Below are 25,202 nucleotides of genomic sequence, written 5' to 3'. Positions count from 1 at the left end.
GAACTCTTGCGTACAACAAGAGGTGTATCGAAAACCAACGCTTAGACCACTCGGCTATCGCGCGCCGTTAACATGCTTGGCAGTTTTCTCCAATATATACATTATTATTACCCGTATCAGACATCTGAGCTGGTCATTTACAAAACCGTATTGCCTATTTTTCACTAGCAGTGGGAACGGAGGGGTCAGGGGCGGATCTAGCTTTTTGCTAAGGGGGGGGGTTGACCAATAATGACGATGCGGAGCATCGTCCACGAGCCGCGAAGCGGCGAGCCGATTTTTTTTGGGTGTTTATTTGAACCCCCGTAAGTGATGTTTTCCTGGCATCTATTAACACAATGGAGACCATAAAAAGCAGTGCATGAACACGTCCGTATTACACCCCCATGTATGGTAATTTACCCTGTATGCCAACTTTTTTGCATGATTCAAACATACCTTCCAGTAAAAAAAGATGCGAGACTGGATTGCCGCAACTTCTTTGCCCTGTTTGCTTCCATATTGCTTGTCACTACACTCAGACCAGACTGATAAAAAAGTGAGCAACTTGAACAAGTAATCCAGGAAATGAGCAGCCCAGCTCAGCGTGCGTTGCCAGGTTAAATCTTCACAAAATCCCCACCCAAACGACACTTAAAATATCCCCAAAGTTGCCAAATTTTGACAGAAAATCCCCAAATTCGTTTTTCATAAAACTCAATATTATTTTCATTCCCAAATATTTATTTTTCATCCCCAAAGACTTCAACAATCCCCCAATTTTTTTTTTTGTTTAATGTGGGGATTTTGGGGATGAGAATCGGCAACGCTGGCCTAGCTTGTCACTTCGGCGGTGGCCCGTGTCCTCAAAAAAGCTGATGGGGGGGGGGGGGGGGGGGCAAGGGACTCTGTGACATTTGTTCGCCCAACCCCCCCCCCCCTCCCCCAAAAAAGAAATAATAATAATAATAATAATAATAATAATAATAATAATAATAATAATAATAAATGAAATAAATACATAGAAATAGAATAAAATAAAATTACAAGTTTAAAAAAAAAGATAAGATTTTAAAAAATGGTCCCCGGATTTTTTTTTTGGGGGGTTGCAACCCCCCCCCCCCCCCCCCCCCCCCCCCCCCCCCCAACCCCCCTCTAGATCCGCTTCTGGGGGTATATTCTTTGTATTTTCCTTGGTCTCCCTGCGCGTATTGACTTTGCGTGTAGAGACGAGTGAAAATATACCTTGGTATTTTCCACGGTCTCGCATTTTCATTGCGCATCTATTAATATTATGCGTACGAGAACCTGCGCACTTTGCGCGCACTCTATTGTGACGTAATAATCACACCAAATACACACTGTTTGCAGTGTATCGAAAATTTTGTCAAGCACTGGATGCACAGTGTTGGTTTGACAAAGTTTGTTCAGTTCTTGAGATTGTCATGGTGGATGTCTGTATTTGCTCTAGATGTCTGATTTGGATAACAATAAAAATATTGACTGGCTTTACTTTCGGGGGATATCAGAAATATTGACCGCGCTAAGACCATATTGCCCTCGTCTTTCGACTCGGGGCAATATGATCTGAGCTTGGTCAATATTTCTGATATACCCCTCAAGGCCAGTCAATATTTAAGTAATATTGACTGCCTTCTGGGCAATACGACATATATCGCCCGAACCGAAGGTGAGGGTGATATATGACAAGTCGTATTGCCCTGAATTAGGCAGTCAATATTACTATTATTAACCACATCAGACATCTAGAGCAAACAAGAAAACATACAACATGCGTGGCGCCACAGGTTGCACCGCTTAAGAGCTCTCCAGTTTTTGTTTGAATTGCTTGAATTAACGCATTCTGCTGCTCTTTTTTTCTATGCCAGTTTATTTGTGAAGTTATGTAGGACCCACAAGACAAGTTTGAAGTTCGTATATCGTCATTTTTAGTTGATACTATTAAAGATAACTTTATGGATTTTCTGTCAATTTCTACTTGGCTCTAACATGGCAGGAGTACAGTGCATTGTCTCTTCAGTGAACTATTATGTTGTATCTACTTGAATGCACATATGGACACGAATGAACAGTAATGGCCTGCGTGGTGAGGATTAGTATTGTTCTTGTACTTTGGTACTTCCTTGCAACAATGCCTAATCTTTCCTACTCGAGAGAGGACCTTTTGTCTATTGGGGCATCTTGTGGGCACTGCCCAGTAGCTTTAGATGTGTACCACAAACTACAACAATATGATATATGCAGTGTAAAACCAACTAGACGTGGACGTCGAGCCTTCGTGAAAGATCAACGTCGCATACCAGTTCTTGCTCCATCACGGACAAATCACGAAATGAATCACGGAATGCATGAGAAGCCGATTGACAGTTTGAGGAATCCGAGAGACATTTTGACTGTGCCACATGACCTGAGTGGTAATCTAAATGTTCATTTATGGAATTGCAATTCTGTTAGGAACAAGACCAGTCTTTTGTTTGACCACATCATTGATAATAATGTTGATATCATGTTCCTAACTGAAACATGGTTGAGAGCTGAAGATCCTGTTGTAATCAACGAGTGCACACCGGCAGGTTTTACGTTCTTGAATGTGGCACGAGGCAGGAACGATGCTCATGGGGGAATTGCAGTAATCTACAAAACAACATTGAAGCTGTCAACTGTTAACATCTTATCTCCCCGTGACACTTATGAACTTGCTGCTGTCACAGATCCATCAAGGTCAGTATGCTACGTGGCCATCTACAGACCTCCACCCTCAGCAAGGAATCGTCTCAAAACTCAGGATTTTCTTCTGGAGTTTGAAGAACTGGTAAATGAGCTGACTTCACATACTTGGAAGCTTCTTATTGTCGGTGACTTCAATGTACACATAGATACACCTGACAAACCTGATGCGGCATGTTTCATTGAAATCATAGAGGAGGCCGGACTTCAGCAACACATCACCACTCCTACGCACAAGCTGGGTCACACACTTGACCTCATAATATCGAGGATAGATGATCCACTTGTGGTGGACTGTGAAGCCGTTGATAAGCTGTATTCAGATCACTATGTCCTTAGCTGCATTATTGATGTGGCCAGGCCTAGACAGTGTCCGGCAACATCTTTATGTCGAAACTTTCGTGATCTAGACAAGGATTCCTTCATCGCCAGCATAACTGAGGCTTTTCACAACTTTCCTTTTGATGGGAATGTTGATGACCAGGTGACCTTTTACAATGAAACTGTTTTGGAAGTACTTGACCAGCATTGCCCTGCGACTAAGCGTGTCCATCGTTTTCGCTCTCGTCCTCCGTGGTATACAGATGAAATTCATCAGGCAAGACGTCTTCGGCGTAAAGTTGAAAGGCGCTGGAGAAAGTCGCATACAGTCGAGAGCCGCCAGCAATATCTCTCCCAGGTTCATGCGGTCTGCAAGCTCATTGAAAGAGAGAAATCAAAGTACTATACAGAACAGTTAAGCAGTGCAGACGTAAAGAATGTGTTCCATGTTCTGAATACGCTTTTGAACAGGTCACCGATGGCTCTACCGGTTGATAGCTCTACTACATCACTACCAGAGAGGTTTGCTACTTTCTTTGAACAGAAGGTAGAGAAGATTAGAGCAAGTCTTATGACAGGTAATGCAGGAGTTACGGACACCTGTAATGATGATGGGATGATCACGGATGCCTCTGTTCCTATCACCGAACTGTCAGATTTCGACACTGTGACTCTTGAGACGGTCTGCAAATTAATACGTTCTTCACCAAATAAGACATGCTCGCTAGATGCACTACCAACGTGGCTTTTGAAAGAGAACATTAACACTTTTCTTCCATATATTGCATCAATTGTACACACATCATTGAGTAGCGGTGTCTTCCCCTCAGCACTGAAGGAAGCTGTGGTAGTTCCACTGATCAAGAAGAGCAATCTTGATAGGGAAGATCTGAAGAACTACAGGCCTGTCTCAAACGTCCCTTTTCTATCAAAAATCATTGAAAAGGCTGCATTGTCTCAACTCTCGGACCACATGGACGAACATGATTTGAACGTTGAGAACCAGTCAGCTTACCGCCGTTGGCACAGTACAGAGACTGCTCTTCTAAAAGTACAAAATGACATTCTGGGAGCATTGGACAACAGGTTGGTTACCTTTGTCGTATTCCTGGACCTGTCTGCTGCGTTTGACTGTGTTGACCACACAATACTTCTACAGCGTATGGACAAGCTTTTTGGCATCTCAGGAATGGTGAGATCGTGGTTTGACTCGTACCTGTCAGACAGAAGCTTCAGGATGAAGGTTGTGAATGAGCTATCAGAACAAAAACCTCTGAGATTCGGAGTTCCACAAGGCTCAGTGGTTGGTCCTCAACTTTTCAGTTTATACACTCATCCTGTAGCTGATATCATCAAGCATCATGCAGGGATACAACACCACATCTATGCAGATGACGTGCAACTGTACATCTCTGTCGATCCAAAGGACAGGCATGCAATGACAGCTGCTCTTGAGTCATTATCTGCGTGTATCATCAATCTGCAACAATGGATGAAGAGCAACATGTTGAAACTGAACTCTGAAAAAACGGATTTCCTTATTGTTGCTAGTCCACGCTATCGACATCTCATATCAGGGATTGTTCTGACCATTGGTGGTACAGTTATCGAGCCTTCAACCTCTATCCGAAGTTTGGGTGTTGAGATTGACGCTAATCTGAAGTTGAATCGCCACGTGTCATCTCTATCCAGTTCGCTTCACTTTCATTTGTCCAACATAGCACGCATCAGGCCCTTCCTGGACCAGTCTGCATGTGAGCATGCTGTGAGAGCGCTCGTCTCGTCTAGGATCGACTACGCAAACTCCCTTCTCTGTGGCACTTCTGCATTAAATGTGAAGCGTCTGCAGCGAGCTCAGAACCGTGCTGCAAAGTTGGTTTTTCGGGCCAAGAAGTACGACCATGTAACACCTTTCCTACAACAACTTCATTGGCTCCCCGTTGAGAAGCGCATAACATACAAAATTCTGACTATTACATACAAATGTCTTAATAATTCTGCTCCCAACTACCTCACGAAACTCTTACGTAAGCATCAAACAGCAAGACCAGGGCTCCGATCAAGCAATGACCCAGCACTACTCGCAGTTCCAAGGACCAATACATGTACAGGTGACAAATCCTTCTCTTCTGCTGCACCACGCCTATGGAACAACCTCCCCCAGAACGTACGGACGTCGTCTTCCCTTTCTCAGTTCCAGAAGTCCCTTAAGACATTTCTATTTAATACTTAATCTGTACCTGTAATATTACATGTAGTTTATAAGTTATTTTGTAAGACAATTTTTTTTATTTTTTTATGCGTAATCAGGAAATGTAATCAGTTCATGAGTTATTTTGTTATTGATATTCTTATATATGTATATGATATGTAAAGCGCTGTGATACATTTACTGTAATGAGCGCTATATAAATGCAAATATTATTATTATTACTCTCTTATACTCTTAAATTATGTAGGCTACACACGGTTTCCTAGCATTAGAAGTTGCAAAAACATTGTTAAACCAGCACTGTTCATCCAGTGTTTGACAGATTTTCGATACACTGCAAACAGTTTGCCTAGGGTGTGATTGTTACGTCACAATAGAGTTCGCGCAAAGTGCGCATTTTCTTATACACGATGCGCGATGTAAATTACAATAGCTGATGCGCGATGTAAATTACAACTGGCACTATATTATTGCTCACTAGTTTAACACGCATTTTGCCATTGACTTTTCTGAGCGGGCTAAAATATTTGTCCATTGGTTTACTGTATAACCTATATTGCCCGCCAAATTACACACAAATCCCATTGACTCTTCTGAGCGGGCTAAAATATTTGCGCATTGGTTTACTGTATAACCTATATTGCCCGCCAAATTACACACAAAATCCCATTGACTTTTCTGAGCGGACTAACTTATTGTAATTTTGTTGACTTATCCATTAAACCTTGAGGGCAATAACATTTAAAAATATCAGACATCTGAGCTGGTCATTTACAAAACCGTATTGCCCTAGTTTTCACTATCAGTGGGAACGGAGGGGTATATTCTTTGTATTTTCCTTGGTCTCCCTGCGCGTATTGACTTTGCGTGTAGAGACGAGTGAAAATATACCTTGGTATTTTCCACGGTCTCACATCATATCCAGGCATCTTGTATTGACCCCGTCGCATTTTCATTGCGCATCTATTATGCGTACGAGAACCTGTGCACTTTGCGCGCACTCTATTGTGACGTAATAATCACACCAAATACACACTGTTTGCAGTGTATCGAAAATTTTGTCAAGCACTGGATGCACAGTGTTGGTTTGACAAAGTTTGTTCAGTTCTTGAGATTGTCATGGTGGATTTCTGTATTTGCTCTAGATGTCTGATTTGGATAACAATAAAAATATTGACTGGCTTTACTTTCGGGGGAAATCAGAAATATTAACCGCGCTAAGACCATATTGCCCTCGTCTTTCGACTCGGGGCAATATGATCTGAGCTTGGTCAATATTTCTGATATACCCCTCAAGGCCAGTCAATATTATATAATTATTAACCGTATCAGACATCTGAGCAGGGCAATTTTTAAATGGTATTGCCCTCAAGGTTTTGATGGATAAGTCAACAAAATTACAATAAGTTAGTCCGCGCAGAAAAGTCAATGGGATTTTGTGTGTAATTTGGCGGGCAATATAGGTTATATAGAAAACCAATGCGCAAATATTTTACCCCGCTCAGAAGAGTCAATGGGATTTGTGTGTAATTTGGCGGGCAATATAGGTTATACAGTAAGTCAATGGACAAATATTTTAGCCCGCTCTGAAAAGTCAATGGCAAAATGCGTGTTAAACTAGTGCGCAATAATGTAGTGCCAGTTGTAATTTACATCGCGCATCAGCTATTGTAATTTACATCGCGCATCGTGTATTAGAAAATGCGCACTTTGCGCGAACTCCATTGTGACGTAACAATCACACCCTAGGCAAACTGTTTGCAGTGTATCGAAAATCTGTCAAACACTGGATAAACAGTGCTGGTTTGACAATGTTTTTGCAACTTCTAATGCTAGGAAACCCTGTGTAGCCTACATAATTTAAGAGTATAAGATAGTAAGAGTTTCTTGTTTGCTCTAGATGTCTGATGTGGTTAATAATAGTAATATTGACTGCCTAATTCAGGGCAATACGACTTGTCATATATCACCCTCACCTTCGGTTCTTGGATTTATTTTCCTCCTAAATACTCCGAAGAAGAGTTTTGACTGGAGGTGGTTCGGGCGATATATGTCGTATTGCCCAGAAGGCAGTCAATATTACTTAAAAAATGGATTGAAAACGGCTCCGCGTGAGGAATGCTTCGCAAAAGCTCCATGAAACGGACCCTTCTTTTACTTTTGCAATGCATATTGGCACGAACTTAGATCAAGATCTATCGGCAGATGTTGTTTTTTTGTTTTTGAGAGTTAATTTTCGTCTTCAAGTCAACAATGCAAGATAAAATTGTCGGTAAGATCGATCGAGATTCAATTGTATTGAAATTGCCGACCAATTTTTCGCACACGTATGGTATCCTCCATCGCTCAAACCATTTTTTAACATGTAAACCTATGGGGTAACCATGGAGACTGACCTATTTTTTTAATAACCATGGTTATTAAAAATATTGAAATGTTAAGTGAGGTATATAAATGACACTATTAAAATAGTGTGTGGCAAAAATAGTCAACTGTGACTGATTGCCAAACAAAAACAAATCAAGAAGAAGAAGAAGAAGATTTAGATTTAGATGACTCCGGCAGCGAGAGTTTAACACGGCTTGCAAGATTTTCATCATGGATATCGATTTTGACCCATAATTTCCTAAAAATGGACCATTAAACGGATTATTTCAGTCAAGTTGGTAAGTGGAACCGAAGTAGTTAAGTTTTAACCTAATTTACAATATAACAACATGCATCGGATACCGGTATGCATCCTGTGAAAGGAGTAATTCGGGGATAAGTTTTGCAAGTTTGGTGTGCTGATTTGCCCACATAACCCTACACATTTCGCGGGATAGTCCGTTTTGGTCTCTAAAGAGAGAGCCGACTCTACCCCAATAAGAGGCTAACGAACGAAAGAGACGGAAAATTCGGTCTACCAATTTCTGTAACAGTATGTTTACACATCACAGAATAGGCGCGCGCGCTCTCGATCGCTGATATGATCGCGGGAACTGATATTGCACGGAGAAAAACGCTTGGTTGAACAACAATCAGTGACAATTAAATGATTTGTCACTGATTTTTGTCATTTATCTTTGAATAAAAGGCTTTGCTTTGTGAAACGGGATGCAGCTATGACAGGAATAGTAAACATTTTAGAGTTTGCATATGAGCTTGAACGACTGGGTCATTGTGAGACTGAGACTTGAGAGTGAGACTGGGGAGCAGTTCGATCAGTAGATCTGTGGCAGTATAAAGCAACAACAGGCTAGACAACAGACGGGTAAGTACTTGATCAAATTATTCAGATGTAGGGTCTACAGATCGAGTACAGCGACCTTCTGCTCATACTATGAATAGCGACCCTCTGCTCATACTATGAATAGCGACCCTCTACTCGTATTATTATTAATGAATATCGTCCCTCTAGAGTCTACTCCTAATTAATATGAATAGCGACCCTCTGGCACTGCTCCTAAAATTATGAATAACGACCCTCTAGTCTAGGCCTAGAAGTAGAATCCTATTAGAATAGCGACCCTCTGCTCATATTATGAATAGCGACCCTCTGCTAGAATAGCCTGCCATAATTCATAAGGCTGCATGCACGCTATTGTTAGTGCTTTGTACACACGAGCAAGCTACTGACTGTTACTCTGCTTCTTGCATGATTGCACGCATTCGTAATAGGCCTAGCAGTTATTGTTCTAGACAGAAATAACCGTCTGATATGGGTCATTTCTTTAATAAAACTGACATTTTTGTTGACATTCCCCATATACAGACGGTAATTACCCAGAGGTCTCGCACCGAGGAGGTAATCTGGCCAATCCAGCTGCCACTTATGGTCATTGAGCTTTCTCCCCCGATTTTCACTAGATCTAACTGTTAGATCTATTTAGATCTAGATCTAATTTTCTGATTTATAAATCAGATGTGAATTAGGTCTAACAGTTAGGCCTATGTATTGTACTCCTATTTACACTAAATAATAATGATTGACCTATTATACAAATGCGAAATTTATTGACTTATATGTGCAGGGCTCTGATCAAGGGCACAAAAGTGTTACATATGGGGTGAATTTTAAAAGTCAATTATAGACTGTGGCAATATTATTTTTGTAATCTGCAAACATTATGCAACATAGTCTAGACTATAGCTAAAAAATCAGACCTTAACAAATTGCCGTTAAGTGGCAATCAGTAGCTAAATATCACATCATCAAAAATGTTACGTACATAACTCGGTGTCCACTTCCTGATGATATTTCCCTTATAATTTTACTTTTTCTGACAAAGTACATTAGATGTTAAAACATACTGTAAACAAAACTTAAAACCATTGCCATATCAACTTTTTTCAATTTATAGTTATTAGAATATGGCCAAAACAAATGTGGACACCGAGTTATGTACAGTACATAGATGATACATCTTATTCTCTACATGCTTTCTCTTTGCCTCATTGTCAGATAAGGTTTTGCATTAGTCTGATAACGACTTCAATTGAAGGAATGATGTGTTTCCTGAATGAAACATAATTTGCAATGTGTAAATAGTTTGTAAACTACTATTTCAGGACTGAAATGTAAGATTTCTGTACTTAATCGTACATAACTGTGGACACCAAAAGTAAGTAGTTTTACATTCAAATAATAACTTCTTGTTCCTTAAATTCAATAAAGGTTTGTTTAAATTAAAATGCAAAAGGGTGCAATTCATTCTGTATGGAATAAATAAATTTATATATGATAATTATTTCAAATTTTTGATTGGTAGTAACGTACATAACTCGGTGTCTTTTCATAATGGTGTCTTAGTTATGTATGGCGGTGTGACCAAAGTTCGCGCGTGACCAAAGTTCGCTTTCTCAAAAAATCGGTAAGATTTCGAAAATCTGATATCACCAATGGAAAGAGGGTCACATAATTACCCCAAAACGAAATTTTCTTTAGAATTGGGTGCGAAATTGTGAAAATATTGACAAAAGATCGGCAAATTTTGCAGTTATTTGCGTCCGTTCCGAAAAATTATCAACTTACCGATAAGGGTCTGGAAATCTTCATTTTGAGATCAGAAATCCTCAAAATTGTAAGTAAAGAGTGGTACTAACTGATTGTACGATATCTTGCCTTGCAAATTATGATATTACCTTATTTTTGATGGAACGCATTTTTTGATAAATCAACTGTAAACCACCGTGCGTGAAGTTAGGTCTCATTGTTTTTATGACTTTTTTAGATGCAGCGCGCACGCACGATCGGACATCGAATTTTTAGATCGCGATATCTCCGAAATCCTTTGACGGTAAATTTTTCTAGTTAAACCAATCTGTAGTAAAAAACTTTGCCGTCCATTTGGTAATAATTGAAATAAATAAATTTGTGTAGAATATGAGAAATCATAGATCGAATATCACATTTTGTAATATGTTCTAAAATGTCCGCGAACTTTGGTCACCCCTTCATACATGACATGAAAAAGTTCAAACTGCAATATTTTGTAATATTCTTCTCACCAAATCAGATGTGTGTATGTCTTATACATTTGTTACTACCTTTAATACCATGACAAATAACTAAATATTATTGGAAAAGGGCAGGTCCAAGCTATTGTCCCCTTTGGGGGTCAAATTTCATCTTTATATATATTCAACAAACTATACATCATTTTAAAGCTGAAACTATGAATTTTATGAATCTGATAAAAAAATTAAAAAATTATCAAAATACGAAGAATGCCAAGGTCACGAACTTTGATTTGTGTTAATTAGCGTGACGTACGGGACATTACATTTTTATTTTTGTATCTCATTTGAATTATTTTTTCAAAATTAAATATTTTAGGACATGTAGACCATCATACTAGAAAATAGGAAAAAAATATAAAAACTTTCAAAATTAATTAATTATGCAAATGAGGTAGGTTCCAAAGTGTGATGTCCCGTACGTCACAATTTGACATTAATTTGTTTAATTTTAATTATGAAAATAATATTCTTTTTAAAAGATATTCTAGGAAGTTCTAATTTAGATGAATACCTAACAAAAAAATAGGTTTAACAAAAATTACGAAAATTCTGTGTTGATTACATAATCAAATTAAGAAATGTGACGTACGGGACAAGTGTGTGACGTACGGGACAACCCCATATAAAACCAATGCAAGATGTGAAAAAAGGAAATGACCAAAAGGAGAATATATATGTGTTAGGAAACTTGTTGTATACAGGGATATATGAACATTCCAACTGGTTCCCTTCTAGGAATTTACTTGTACTGTTGTTGTTGTTATTGTTTTAGTCTTAAAGGCATGTGTCATTCAATTATGAATATTTATTGATGTAATTAGTCTTCAAGCCAGACCCCTGGTATTATCAACTTTGGTATTTTGCCAGTTGATGTCCCCAACATTGACAGGATGCTAAATATGTAAATCATAATAGTACAGTCATGTACATGTTATGGAGCCAGCTCAGGAATTTTGATCTCCTAAAAACTAAATCATAACTTTTAAGGAAGGACAGCCTCTCTCACTCTCACCCACTTAGAATTTTCATCACTTTTACACCCATGCATTTTTGTTGAATTGTGGAAAAGGTCACACAAACTTTTAGGGTTTTAATTTATTATATCTGGTGGTGTTAATAAGATGTCTTTAATCAATACAAAATACATTCAAGATTTATATTTCTGTATCCATCTTTCACAAACATGTACATTAATGTACCGGTACATTAAAATTCTTGAATATATGACAGCAACATATACATGTACATGTTCTAATCTGTGATAAAAAGATTCCTTCAAAATTCTATATTACTATCAAGTAATTCAAACAAGCTATGAAGAAAAGATTTCATATTTGTAATGTACTGTATCTTTGTTCACAAAATATGATGTGCCGAGTGTGCCCCTGTGTTTCAAACAAGTTTTAATGAAAGTTTTCAAGTTCAAGTTCATCTTCTTCATTAATTATTATTTTAAAACATTTACATGTACATGTAGCACTGTTGAATGGAATGGATGAAAGAAATGAGAAAAGAAGCATGACTGCACATAACAGATGGGTAAATGGAATAAAAATGGTAATATAGTGTGTGTGTATGAATGTAATTTAATTTGTTTTCTTTATTAAAGTAATATTTGTATTGATTTACCTCATAAATTAACACAGAGGATATTGAGTGATGGTCAGAGGATCTAATTGGGTTCTAAAACACTCTAATTGTCACTGATTTAAGTTAAAATTGTTCATATTTAACAAATTTTGACGAAAATTCTTCATTTCAATGCATTTTCCCATAGGGAAAAGTTGTCCCGTACGTCACGTGTCCCGTACGTCACATACACACATTTATGTTTTGGTATATAACATAACAACGGAAGGTCAGAAAAATATGGTTATAGTTGTGATTAATGCTTGATTCCATAATGAATTAAGATATCATTACCATAAATCTCATAACTTAATAAATTCAGAGAATTTATACGACGAACTTATTTTTGAAAAAGTCAGAAATTCTCTGGTCCCGTACGTCACGCAGCACATTAATTACATTAAAAATTAATTTATGAATTGGTCAGAACTAAAACTTTCCACAAATGAACTAGCCCATAATAGCCACAGACTCATACCAAAAGATAGCCATATAAATAATTTCATCCATTGTTATTTCTTGTTTAAAGTCTCTGAATGTCCCGTACGTCACAATCCAAATAGCTTGGACCTGCCCAAAAACAAAACATGGAATACGTACATACCTGTAACTGTCACGTACATACATGTACATGTAACTCGGTGTCCACATTCATTGTTGATTAAATAACACATACAAGTTAGAATGCGGAATCCAATGTTATCAGTGCTCTTCATTCACCTATATACACCATTACATTGTCATTTTGAAAGTATACAATATGTTTTTGTATAGATTCTGGTGCACTAGTATGTACATGTACATAACTGCAGGACACCAAACATTTTCCATTTACAGACATCTAAATATTTTTTAAACCATGACCCAGAATGAGATGATCTGATTGGAAATCAAAGATAAAGTGAAACTAAACATTATAACATTGCAAGCTTGTAAATAAATCAATTATTTATACACCATTCTTCAGTTAGTAAGGTTTGAAATTTGCAGGACACCAAAGTTATGTACATATCACAAAAATTGTATCACATGTAAATAGAATAAGAAAGTAAAATACTAGGAATTAACTCAACAGAAATGTTAATTATTACATAGATTATTATCAAGATGAAAACAATTATTAGTTTTGCATCCCATTAGTAAAAATCTGGTAACCATCTGGTAAGCATATCTCATTCATCGCGGTCCTGCCGAACCGAACCATTTGTTCCACTAGTACGGCATAGGCCGTACTTCGATCAGTCTATGTTTAGAGGCGGTCAGGCGGTCGATATCAGAGACTGAAGCTTTCGGTCTATTATTGTTCATGCCCTTAATTTGGACTGTGCCTAGTGTTTTGCACGCGATTATTAGTAGTACCATCGCGTTAATCCGATTATCTCGTTATAAATTTTGCACTGGGGGGATTTGTGGCTTGGCACAATGGGGAGCCCTGTGGCAGGATGAATAGCGACCCTAGGCTCTACTCTATTATAAATAGCGACCCTCTAGGCCTAGACCTAGATCTAGGCCTACTCCTATTAATAATAGCGACCCTCTACTCCTATTATGAATAGCGACCCTCTAGATCTACTCATATTATTTGCCGACCCTCTGCTCACATTAGTGAATAGCGATCCTCTACTCCTATTAATGAATAGCGACCCTCTACTCCTATTATGAATAGCGACCCTCTACTCCTATTATGAATAGCGACCCTCTACTCCTATTATGAATAGCGACCCTCTAGATCTACTCGTATTATTTGCCGACCCTCTGCTCACATTAGTGAATAGCGACCCTCTACTCCTATTATGAATAGCGATCCTCTACTCCTATTAATGAATAGCGACCCTCTACTCCTATTATGAATAGCGACCCTCTGCTCATATTAATGAATAGCGACCCTCTAGATCTACTCATATTATTTGCCGACCCTCTGCTCACATTAGTGAATAGCGACCCTCTACTCCTATTATGAATAGCGACCCTCTACTCCTATTAATGAATAGCGACCCTCTACTCCTATTATGAATAGCGACCCTCTGCTCTATAAATAGCGACCCTCTTCTCGTATAGAATAGCGACTCTCTATAGAGTCTAGATCTACTCCTATTATTATGAATAGCGACCCTCTACTCCTAGTCCTATTATGAATAGCGACCCTCTTCTTGTTTTATGAATAGCGACCCTCATTTTGTATTATGAATAGGGTTTTAGAGAGATGAGTGTGTGAGGTAATGTGAATGGATATTTGAAAGCGTGTTCACTCGTCACACAACATAACTCTTATTTTTATTTAGCTACGAGGAAACAAGGTTGCACTGACAATAAAATACATGAAAGCAAGTATTCCCCTTTCGTTAGTTTATTGGGTACTGAATAATGCAGACTATACACTTGCAAAGTCAAGCACATATAAATGACTCGGAATGAGAATGAGAATCGTAAATATTGCACGGAGTTTAAATGGTCATGTAATGATGAATAAATGCAATGAAATGAATAGAGCTACGACAGAGTGGAAATGAGGTCGAAAGTCCAATGAAGATGAAGAGAGATGAAAACGAAGGAAGGGGCTCACGCGATGATGTGCGGAGGCTTGATGGCGGAAACGCGACTTCGTTGACGTGGCTAAAGAACCGTGAAGAACGCGATGTCGTCGCCGACGCTCGTGATGATGATGAATGTACATGTAGATGGAGAAGCTCTCAGGCGAGAAGAGAAGAGATGCGGCGCTCGACGACGGAACAGTGGGTCGTTCGATGTCGGAGGCGAAGAGTAGAAAGGTAGACATGCAAAGCCGGCACTGGTGCTGAGTAGTAATAGTTGCTCGCTTGATGCGCCGGACTTTGATGAAGAAATGTTTAGATGAGCTGCGGTGAAATGATGAGCTCGTGAGTGGAAAGAGCTACCGGAACAAAGAAATTGGCAGCTCCCAGCGGAGAGTCAAGCGCCATGTCGGTCCTGAATATAACGTTCCACTGGGAGACTGCAGCCCGATGAACGTGGCAGAGAAAGAGTTGACATGCCTTATAAGAAACGAAAGGCACAGAAGAATAAAGCCTGGAGAGGAAATTGCGGAGACGTCTTGACTCGAACAAGGTGAAAGCGGGAGTGAGGAAAAACCTTGTGGCGTTGAAAAATACGCGGGTGAACGATGCGCGGAACCACGGTGCTCGATTGGAAGGAAAAAACATGTGGTCCGAATAATGAATATAAATAAGTAGCGTGATGGAAAAATACTGGAGACATGAATGTACGGTAAAAGTAGGGCGAATGTAAGAGCCGCTACAGGGTCTATACTCTAGCGATCATCCCGTATTATGAATAGCGACCCTCATTTCGTATTTTATAAATAGCGACCCTCATTTCGTATTATGAATAGTGACCCTCTAGGCCTCTACTTGTATTATGAATAGCGACCCTCATTTCGTATTATTAATAGTGACCCTCTTCTCATATTATGAATAGCGGCCCTCTGCTCCTATTAATGAGTAGCGACCCTCATTTCATATGAATAGCGAGCCTCTTCTTGTATTATGAATAGCGACCCTCATGTCGTATTATGAATAGGGACCCTCTTCCCGTATTATGAATAGCGACCCTCATTTCATATTATGAATAGCGACCCTCATTTCGTATTATGAATAGCGAACCTCTTGTATCATGAATAGCGACCCTCATTTTGTATTATGAATAGCGACCCTCATTTCGTATTATGAATAGCGACCCTCTACTCCTATTATGAATAGCGACCCTCTGCTCGTATTATGAATAGCAACTCTCATTTCGAGTTATGAATAGCCAGCCCACCCTCTTCTCATATTATGAATAGCGACCCTCTGCTCCTATTATGAATAGCGACCCTCTACTCCTATTAATGAATAGGGACCCTCTACTCCTATTATGAATAGCGACCCTCTACTCCTATTATGAATAGCGACCCTCTACTCCTATTATGAATAGCGACCCTCTGCTCGTATTATGAATAGCAACTCTCATTTCGAGTTATGAATAGCCAGCCCACCCTCTTCTCCTATTAATGAATAGCGACCCTCTGCTCATATTATGAATATTGACCCTCTACTCCTATTAATGAATAGGGACCCTCTACTCCTATTATGAATAGCGAACCTCATTTCGTATTATGAATAGCGACTCTCTACTCCTATTAATGAATAGCGACCCTCTGCCCATATTATGAATAGCGAACCTCTTCTCGTAAATGAATAGCGACCCTCTTCTCCTATTAATGAATAGCGACCCTCTACTCCTATTAATGAATAGCGACCCTCTCGTCGTTTTATGAATAGCGACCCTCAGTTCTTGTTATGAATAGCGACCCTCTACTCTTATTATGAATAGCGACCCTCTCGTCGTTTTATGAATAGCGACCCTCTCGTCGTTTTATGAATAGCGACCCTCAGTTCTTGTTATGAATAGCAACCCTCTTCTCGTAGAATAGCGACCCCGAATTTGTAATATAAATAGCGATCCTAATGATTAACGGACCTTATTTCCTTATGAATAGTGAGCCTTTTCTCTCATTATCAGGCCTGATAAAAATCTGATTTAAATCGGTTTCCTGATTTTTGTTGTTGAATTTTCTGATTTGTTCCTGATTAAAAAAAATATAATAATAATAATAATAATAATAATAATAATCTTTTAAAGTCCACTCCAAATTTTATTAAACCGAAACAGAAATTCTTTTTGCCCAATTGATCGTGAGCTCGGCAGCCACTGAGCAGCGCCAGATCGACGTTGCTCTATCCCTTATTGTTGAACGCCAAACAAGGTAGCAACAACTCCCATCTTTTAATGTCTTTTGGTATGATGCGGCCGGGGTTCGAACCAACGACCTCCCGGTTGTGAGGCGGACGCTCTACTGATTTTATCCCGTTTTTCCCAATTTTCCCCTTATTTTCTCTATTCTTCCCTATTTTTCCCTTTAATTTCCCAATTTTTCTTTCTCAAAAGGGGGGGGGGGGGATGTTGTTAGATGCCATTTTCCCCCCCGAATCCTCTTCTTTTTTTCTTTTTTTTACTCGAGGGGGGCGTGGTTGAGGGAAAACAAAAATCCTATATATTTTTTAGCGCTCACTATCACCCCTGCATTATGAATAGCGGACCTGCAGGTATGGAAAGTTATATGTTATGATTAGCGGTCCTTTTATAGCAAATAGACCCCTCATGGACTGCATAGTGATGTGCGCAATCTCTATGCATGGGAAGGATTTTAGCACACAAAACCGAGTGCCATTAGACACCCTAGTATTAGACTAGATCCTCTAGGCTCTAGGCCTATATAGTATATTTTTGTAGGAGGTGGTCACTCACACTCAGATACTGAGCTCAGAGTCTCACCAGTTTAAACTAAGAAAAATTCTATCTAGTCTAGACAGAAATAATCATTTCATCCGTTCATCCATCCGTTCATCCAGAGCTTCTGGAATAAACCGTCTCCAACTGGGGAGGAGGGAGGGAAAGGAGGACCAGGACGAACTTGTGATCCTTCTGACAGCCCCTACTGGCTGTGCAGCCTCCATACTTAAGAGACGCACTGGAATGAAAGCAATGACCCTCCACAGTGTCCTGGGCACTGACCGCAAGTCCAATCATGGAAAATTCAGCGACGTGGAGATCCTAGTCGTGGATGAATGCAGTCTAGTTCCCATCTCCGTCTTCTAATATAGACATGTTCATTGCATGAACAAGAGCATGGGGGATTAACCTGACAATTTTCGCCACGATCCAGCGGAAAGTTTGTCCATATTTTTTATTTTATTTAGGAAACCATGATATGAAAGAAATGTGGATCTAATGAATGATACAATTCAGTAGTTAACAGGTTAAAAGTTGGTTCAACATGGTAATGAAATTAAGGCTTAATATAATGATTCCCTTTTATTATTTTATTCTTTGCCCAAGAACGTCAGAACAAAGGATCATGCCTAAAAACAATCGAGAAGTGAAGGATGCATATGCCCAGGTGATTCAAGTCCAGGCATATTTCCATAAGGACCAGGAGAGACAAGCAGGTGATGGCAATGACGAGGATGAAGTTGAGGATGCCTTAGACGAGGAGGATTTTGTGGAGCTAGAACTAGAAGAAGAGATAGCAGTTGAAAGTGGAGCTCCTAATGCCAAGGCCAGATCTGTTCCTTTAAGGGAGCGTAAGTAGGCCATCTTGTTCTACAAAAATTGAGGTTTTGAACTGGGTGGGTTGCTGAAAACAAGTCTGAACAGAAAGTGTAAAAAGGCCCTTGAAAGTTTGACTACTATAACTGTAATTCATTTTTGGTTACTATTATTATTCCAAGTTAATTACTGCAGCAAAACTTTTTGACCATTAATTGAATACTGGTGAATCCCACAATTGTAACGAGTTGAATTGTGTTAACCTGAAAAATCAGGGAATCATTTAGCATTGTCTGTTACAACCTATAAGTGAAAACATTTCAATGCAAAAAAGAAACTAAATAATAAAAATAATAAAAACCCAAGTAAAACAGCTTGATAAGATGAGTGAATTTTCACATTTGCAGCAAGACAATATGATAATGTTATAAAATAACATTCAATACATATGACTTTTTCCCAGGCATGATGATGAAAAAAAGGGGTAAAGAGAAAGAGATCAAAGTTAAGGGTAAGTTCCTGATGGATGGACCTTGGTGGATTGCTTCGTTTAAAGCTGTCAAGGAAGGGGGCGTCTACATCTGCCAGGGAACCCCCACGTACACACTCCGAAACAAGAAGGGGCCGAAAGGGAAGAGTCTCCTGCAGCAGCTCCTATCCTATGTGTTCAAATGTCCAGAACTAGGCAGTGCAGCGTTCCAGATGAAGGAAGCCTTCTGGGACCACTTTGAGAAGTGGCGTGGTAGAAGAAGACTGACTGACTATACCTTTCACCAATTCTTCACGGTGCTGGAGGATGCTCTCAAGAAAGAGACCTCACACGACGATACAAAGGCGATGCCGATTGTGCAGGTTGCTAAAGTAATCATGCAGCGGTTTGATCCATCAAACGAATGCTTCAGTCCCAAATCCAGAAACAGAGATGAAAAGGAGAAGAAGCCAAATTGTGAGTAACAATTAAGTGCTATGAAAAATGATGCATTCAGTGTTTACCATAACAATATCCTACACTAACCAAATTCATAACTTTAGCCCTGGACCTACATGTAAGGAGCACATATCTAACCCAAAACCATAATCACAACCCTTAATACCACATTGGTGATGAAATAAATATAACAAATATAACAAATAAGAAGAAAGAGAAATTGTAATTAGTAAAGATTGAGATCAAAAGAAAAAAAAGAAAATCCTACATTGCCCGAACTAAAGTAGGACATGTAATTTCAAGAAATCAGAAGTCTTGGGGGGAGGGGGGATCTTTCTTGATTGTCCTTTTGCAGGAGATTTCAGTAGTCAGTCAATCATCTATGTTCAGAATTTCAGATTTATCTCGTGAATTACAACACCGCAATTTTGCTCCGTGCAAAAGTCTCTTCTGGTGAAAAGGGCATTAGAAGTGCAAGTTTCATGTCCAGACAGTGTCTGGTTTTCCTGTATTAGATGCACTGTGTATTGTGAATAGAATCACAACCATATCGAGAGTTTTATGTTCTTTTTATGCCTCCGTTACGAAGTAGCAGGAGGCATTATGTTTTCAGGCTGTCCGTCCGTCCGTATACATACGTCCGTACGTCCCGTTCTCGTGATCGCGTTATCTCAAGAACCGATTAATGGATTCTTGCCAAACTTTGGTCATGTATGTAACTTGCAGAGCCAATGAATTGATTAGATTTTGGGGTCACGAGGTCTACCCATAGGAAAGAAATGAGCCTGCCGCATACTCCTGCGGCAGACTTGCGACAGATCTGCAGCAGACCTGCCGCAGACAGTCATCTTTTTCACATGCAAATTAGTTTTGCCGCAGACTTGCCGCATACTCTTTCAGTATGATGAAGAGTCTGCGGCAGGTCTGCCGCAGACTCTTTCAGATGAGATATGAGATATGAATATTCATGATGAAGAGTCTGCGGCAGGTCTGCAGCAGGTCTGCAGCAGACTCTTCTTCATGAATATTCATATCTCATATAGACCTGCTGCAGACCTGCCGCATACTCTTTCATATATCCAGTACGTGGCAATAAAGTATGCATGTAGAAGAACCAGTGATAAACGGATTGATACTTCATAATCAATATTGGCAATATCGATATTACCAATTAGGTAATACCAATATATACCGATATTACCAATTAGGTATATTCTATTCTCAATTGTATTAACTTCATCACATAGATCATTTGAAGTGTATTCAAGAGTAACATTTAAAGTGACACAGGCTCGTACACATATATATACTAAATATGTATATTGTTTCTTGGTTAGTAATCATAGTTTCTTGGTTAGTAATCAATATATCTATTGCTAAAACGTGAATGTAATTGTAACATGATCAGACAAAATAATCTATTGGTTAATAATGGCAAAAGGAAAATAGAAATCACAAAAATGATGTGCATTGTCTTAATTTGCTTAACAAATCATGATAAATGTATTTTTCTGTCACACATGTAAAGTAATAATGAATATGCATGAGATGATTGGTTTCAATTGGCCCTATTAGACTTTAATGGGATTTCAATTGGACCAATCTGCCCCATTAGACTTTAAAAGGTTTTCAATTGGTTTCAATTGGACCAATTGAACTGAAGTCCAACTTCAGGCCAACTGAACTGAAGTCCAACTTCAGGCCAATTGGGGTCCCATTAAAGTCTAATGGGGCATAGGCCAATGGGGCCAATGGGCCCAATTGGTCCAATAGGGACAATCTGGACCAATTGAAACCATCTGAAGTCCTATTAAAGTCCCTTGAAACCTGTTAAAACCTATTGAGACCAATTGAAACCAATTGAAAATTCAATTGGTGTTCAATTGGTTTCAATTGGATTTTCGTCTTGGGTAGTTACAACAAAAAAGTGAGTTAGTGGGGCTGAAGATAAGATCACATATGGCACAACAAAAAAGTTTGGAACAGTCCGTTAATTCCTCAGTCTCCTCTTATGTAATAAATTCCTCTTATGGTACCAGTTGAACTTGAAGCAAATTGTTTGGTTTGACAGAAGCTAAAAAGACAATTAAGAGTGCTAATTAACACAGGAATTTACAAGATCATGGGCTCAGCCTGCAACCTCATATGGTACTGCATGTCCTACAAAATGGCCGCCTATAGCCTTGCTTCAGACTGTATAATTTTCCCACTTTTCTGTGGCAGACTTGCTGCAGACTGTTCCTGTGGCGTACTGGTATGCGGCAAGTCTGGAGCAAAGTTTCGCCCTGCCGCAGATCTGCCGCAGACTGTTCCTGTGGCATACTAGTATGCGGCAAGTCTGGAGCAAAGTTTCATCCTGCCGCAGACTGTTCCTGTGGCATACTAGTATGCGGCAAGTCTGGAGCAAAGTTTCATCCTGCCGCAGATCTGCCGCAGAATGTTCCTGTGGCATACTAGTATGCGGCAAGTCTGCAGAAAAATTTCATCCTGCCGCAGATCTGCCGCAGACTGTTCCTGTGGCATACTGGTATGCGGCAAATCTGCAGCAAAAATTTCTTTCTGCCGCATACTTCGGCATACTCTTTTAGTCTGCGGCAGGTCTGCGGCATACTTTTCACTTTCCTATGGGTAAGGTCAAATGTCACAGTGCTCATTAGGTATGCAAAAATAGCTCGTGATCGCGTCATCCCAAGAACCGATAGATGGATTCCTGCTAAACTTAGGTGATGTATGTATCTTGCAGAACCGATGAATTGATTAGATTTTGGGGTCACGAGGTCAAAGGTCGCAGTGCTCATTAAGTATGCAAAAATAGCTCGTGATCGCGTTATCCCAAGAACCGATTGATGGATTCCTGCCAAACTTAGGTTATGTATGTATCTTGCAGAGCCGATGAATTGATTAGATTTTGGGGTCACGAGGTCAAATGTCAAAGGTCACAGTGCTCATTAGGTATGCAAAAACAGCTCGTGATCGCGTTATCCCAAGAACCGATTGATGGATTCCTGCCAAACTTAGGTCATGTATGTATTTTGTACAGCCAATGAATTGATCAGAATTTGGGGTCACGAGGTCAAAGGGCTCATTAAATATGCATAAATAGCTGGTGATCACATCATTAGAACAGATGGACAGATTACCATCAAATGCAGGACATGTATGTATCTTGCTGAGCCAATGAACTGATTAGATTTGGGGGTCATGAGGTCAAAGGTCATGGAGTCATATATGCAAAACTAGCTTGTGATCGCATTATTACTAGAACAGATGGACGAATTACCATCAAACTCGAGACATTTTCTTGCAAAGCCAATGAACTGATAAAATTTTAGGGTCATGAGGTCAAAGATAAAAGGGTCATACATGTATATGAAAAATAGCTTGTAATCACGATATTCTGAAAACCTGTTAATGGATTACAATTAAAATTGCCTCTGTTTTGTTTTGCGAAATCGCTCTATGGCGGAGGCATCATTTTCGACTGCGCACAGTCGAAGTTCCATCTAGTTTAACTCTTAAGCTGCCCCCATGCAATGCACCCAGTGCCACAGTGCTAATCCCTATTGTGCCAGCCATTAATATCCCTGTGCCAAGTTTATTTTAGGCTTGGTTCAAGTATGTGTAGTTTAAATATTTACTATGTTTGATCCACTATAATTTCTCATCCGTATGTTGTATAACAAAAATTGAACATGAAAGTTGTAAGAAATTTATTTATTAAGAAGAGTTTATGTGTGCATGGCAAGCAACCGGAAACCTGATTATGTGAGCGCGTGGCATGCCAGCGCATGCACGGAACTGTTTTTTTGGGGGCACGATATGAGTGAAACATTTATTTTTTAAAAACTAATTTTGCACAGTTGATCTGTGGTACGTCTACAGATGTTTCAAGTTTCCGCAACTCTTCAAAGTGCTTCCTCTGTTGATGGAGAGAGTAGCGTTGTCTATCCTGTCTACAGAGAAATTGGAAGATCTGGAACGACTGGAGTCGGTGCTGAAGAACTCCCCCGAAGACCTGGGATTTTATACGGTAAGACATTGGCAAGACCGATATGCACTAATCCCCAATTTGCCACCCTCCACCCAGGTGTAAATGGGTATCTGATAGCGGCTAGAATGCTACATATTGGACACTAGCTCTGCTATGGCTGGGTAATAATGTTGGAGTGCCAGGAGCGTCATGGACAATAATGCTATATAAGAAGGAAATCAAAGAATCAATCAAAAGTTATTTGATATAGCGCCTTTTCCTTGCGGTTACAAAGCCTTGCACACACCGCTCCACAATGATTGGGCCTTTTATAAACAAAAGTTAGTCCCTTAGAGGCACTATCATTATAATATTTATCATACCGGTAATTAAATTTCGCTTATTTAGTGCAAAGGTAATGTTATTGTTCTGGTAATGAAATATCACTGCAAAGTAAACTGGTTTATCTTGATTCTGAATTGCAATAAATAAGTTGTCTGAACCCGCAAAAAAAAGTATCAAAAAGTGGCAAAGTGCGTAAAGTTGCTTTTTTTGCAATACTCGACTTTCATTAACATCCTAATGAAGCCTACATGTATGATCTTTCTCTATCCCTATAATAATTGCAGTCCATGAGAGAGCACAACTGGGGTACCATTGAGGTTTCATTCCAAGGCTTTGTGAATGCTGGTATGATACCGCCAAACCTCTTCAAGTGTACGACCAACCAAGATTCTGCTCTACGCCCCTCGTCCAAGTCCACTGGCAAGCAGAACTGCACTCTTGACCAACCCTCCACATCCACTGCCAACCAAGACACTGTCGGACCTTCTTCGTCCAAACCAAAAGCGAAGCAAAACAAAAAACTTAAAACACTCTCAGTCAAGATGGCTAAGGTACTAAAGCTCTACGACATCGTAAAGTATTGGTGTAAGGACGGCAAACACACATTCTTGTATGAGAGTGACATGAAGAAAGCGTGGTGCAAAGATGCCTGCAAGAATGTTCCTTTTGGCCACATCGGAGAGGAACCCTTTGTGGAGCTTCAGAACAGGAAAGTGGTGAAGATAGAAGAGTAAGTCCTTTTTTGTTGCTGTAATTTTGCCTTTAATTTTTTTTTTTTTTTGCCTTTATTTGTTTTCTCTAGATCCTATTGTTCTTTTTTTATTGATGCACACCTGCACTTTTCCAAATTATTTTTAAAAAAATGAATCTCTGCCCATGCCTATTGTGGTTGGGTAGGCTCTAAAGAAAAAATTCTCAATCGCAAGCCTGCTTTTGGTGCAGTTTCATGTTTCCTTTGTCTTTTTTTCATCTACAGAAAAACTTCAGAATCGGACGTAAAGTTCCATTGGAGCAAGTATCGCCGATACGAGAAGAGTATCGCAGGATCAATGGAAACACTGCTCGACCAACATGAGGCTGACCCATGGACCCTGCCTGTTGAAGATTTCACGGACTTCAACTTTGACCCCCACCAACAGGAGGCAGCACTCCATGTATGTAAGAACGCCTTGACGGTTATCCTAGGAAGGGGTGGGTGTGGCAAGACTCACGTTGTAGCCTCAATCATCAGAAAGTACCTAGACCACCTTGAGGAGAATAGGAGACTTACAAAAATGAAAGGTTTTATGATTTCTTTTAATTGAATCAATTTCAAGTTCAATTTCATTTATTATTTATTATAGTAAAAAAAGCTTGCAAATGTCTAAAATCCTATTAATGCGAACAAAAAGCAAAATCAAAATGTAAATAATAATGGTATGATGATTTAAGTTAGGAAAACAAAT

General features: G+C 39.4%; 1 protein-coding gene across 1 annotated transcript in view; it reads left to right on the top strand.

Moving 5' to 3' along the window:
• Positions 1-8,436: 8,436 nt before the first annotated feature.
• The window catches only part of LOC105439490 (DNA helicase B-like), a 28,431-nt gene continuing 11,665 nt past the window's right edge, over positions 8,437-25,202 (top strand). Inside the window, exons 1-6 of the mRNA XM_030995123.1 lie at positions 8,437-8,513; positions 18,305-18,549; positions 18,978-19,460; positions 23,303-23,472; positions 24,042-24,487; positions 24,734-25,038. Of these exons, the coding sequence (XP_030850983.1) occupies positions 18,324-18,549; positions 18,978-19,460; positions 23,303-23,472; positions 24,042-24,487; positions 24,734-25,038 (1,630 nt within the window). The 5' untranslated portion in view covers positions 8,437-8,513; positions 18,305-18,323. The remainder of the gene's footprint in view (positions 8,514-18,304; positions 18,550-18,977; positions 19,461-23,302; positions 23,473-24,041; positions 24,488-24,733; positions 25,039-25,202) is intronic.

The sequence above is a fragment of the Strongylocentrotus purpuratus genome, unplaced genomic scaffold (assembly GCF_000002235.5).
Source record: "Strongylocentrotus purpuratus isolate Spur 01 unplaced genomic scaffold, Spur_5.0 spur5_scaffold_21, whole genome shotgun sequence".
Lineage (NCBI taxonomy): Eukaryota > Metazoa > Echinodermata > Echinoidea > Camarodonta > Strongylocentrotidae > Strongylocentrotus > Strongylocentrotus purpuratus.
This window is presented reverse-complemented; position numbering and strand designations above follow the sequence as displayed.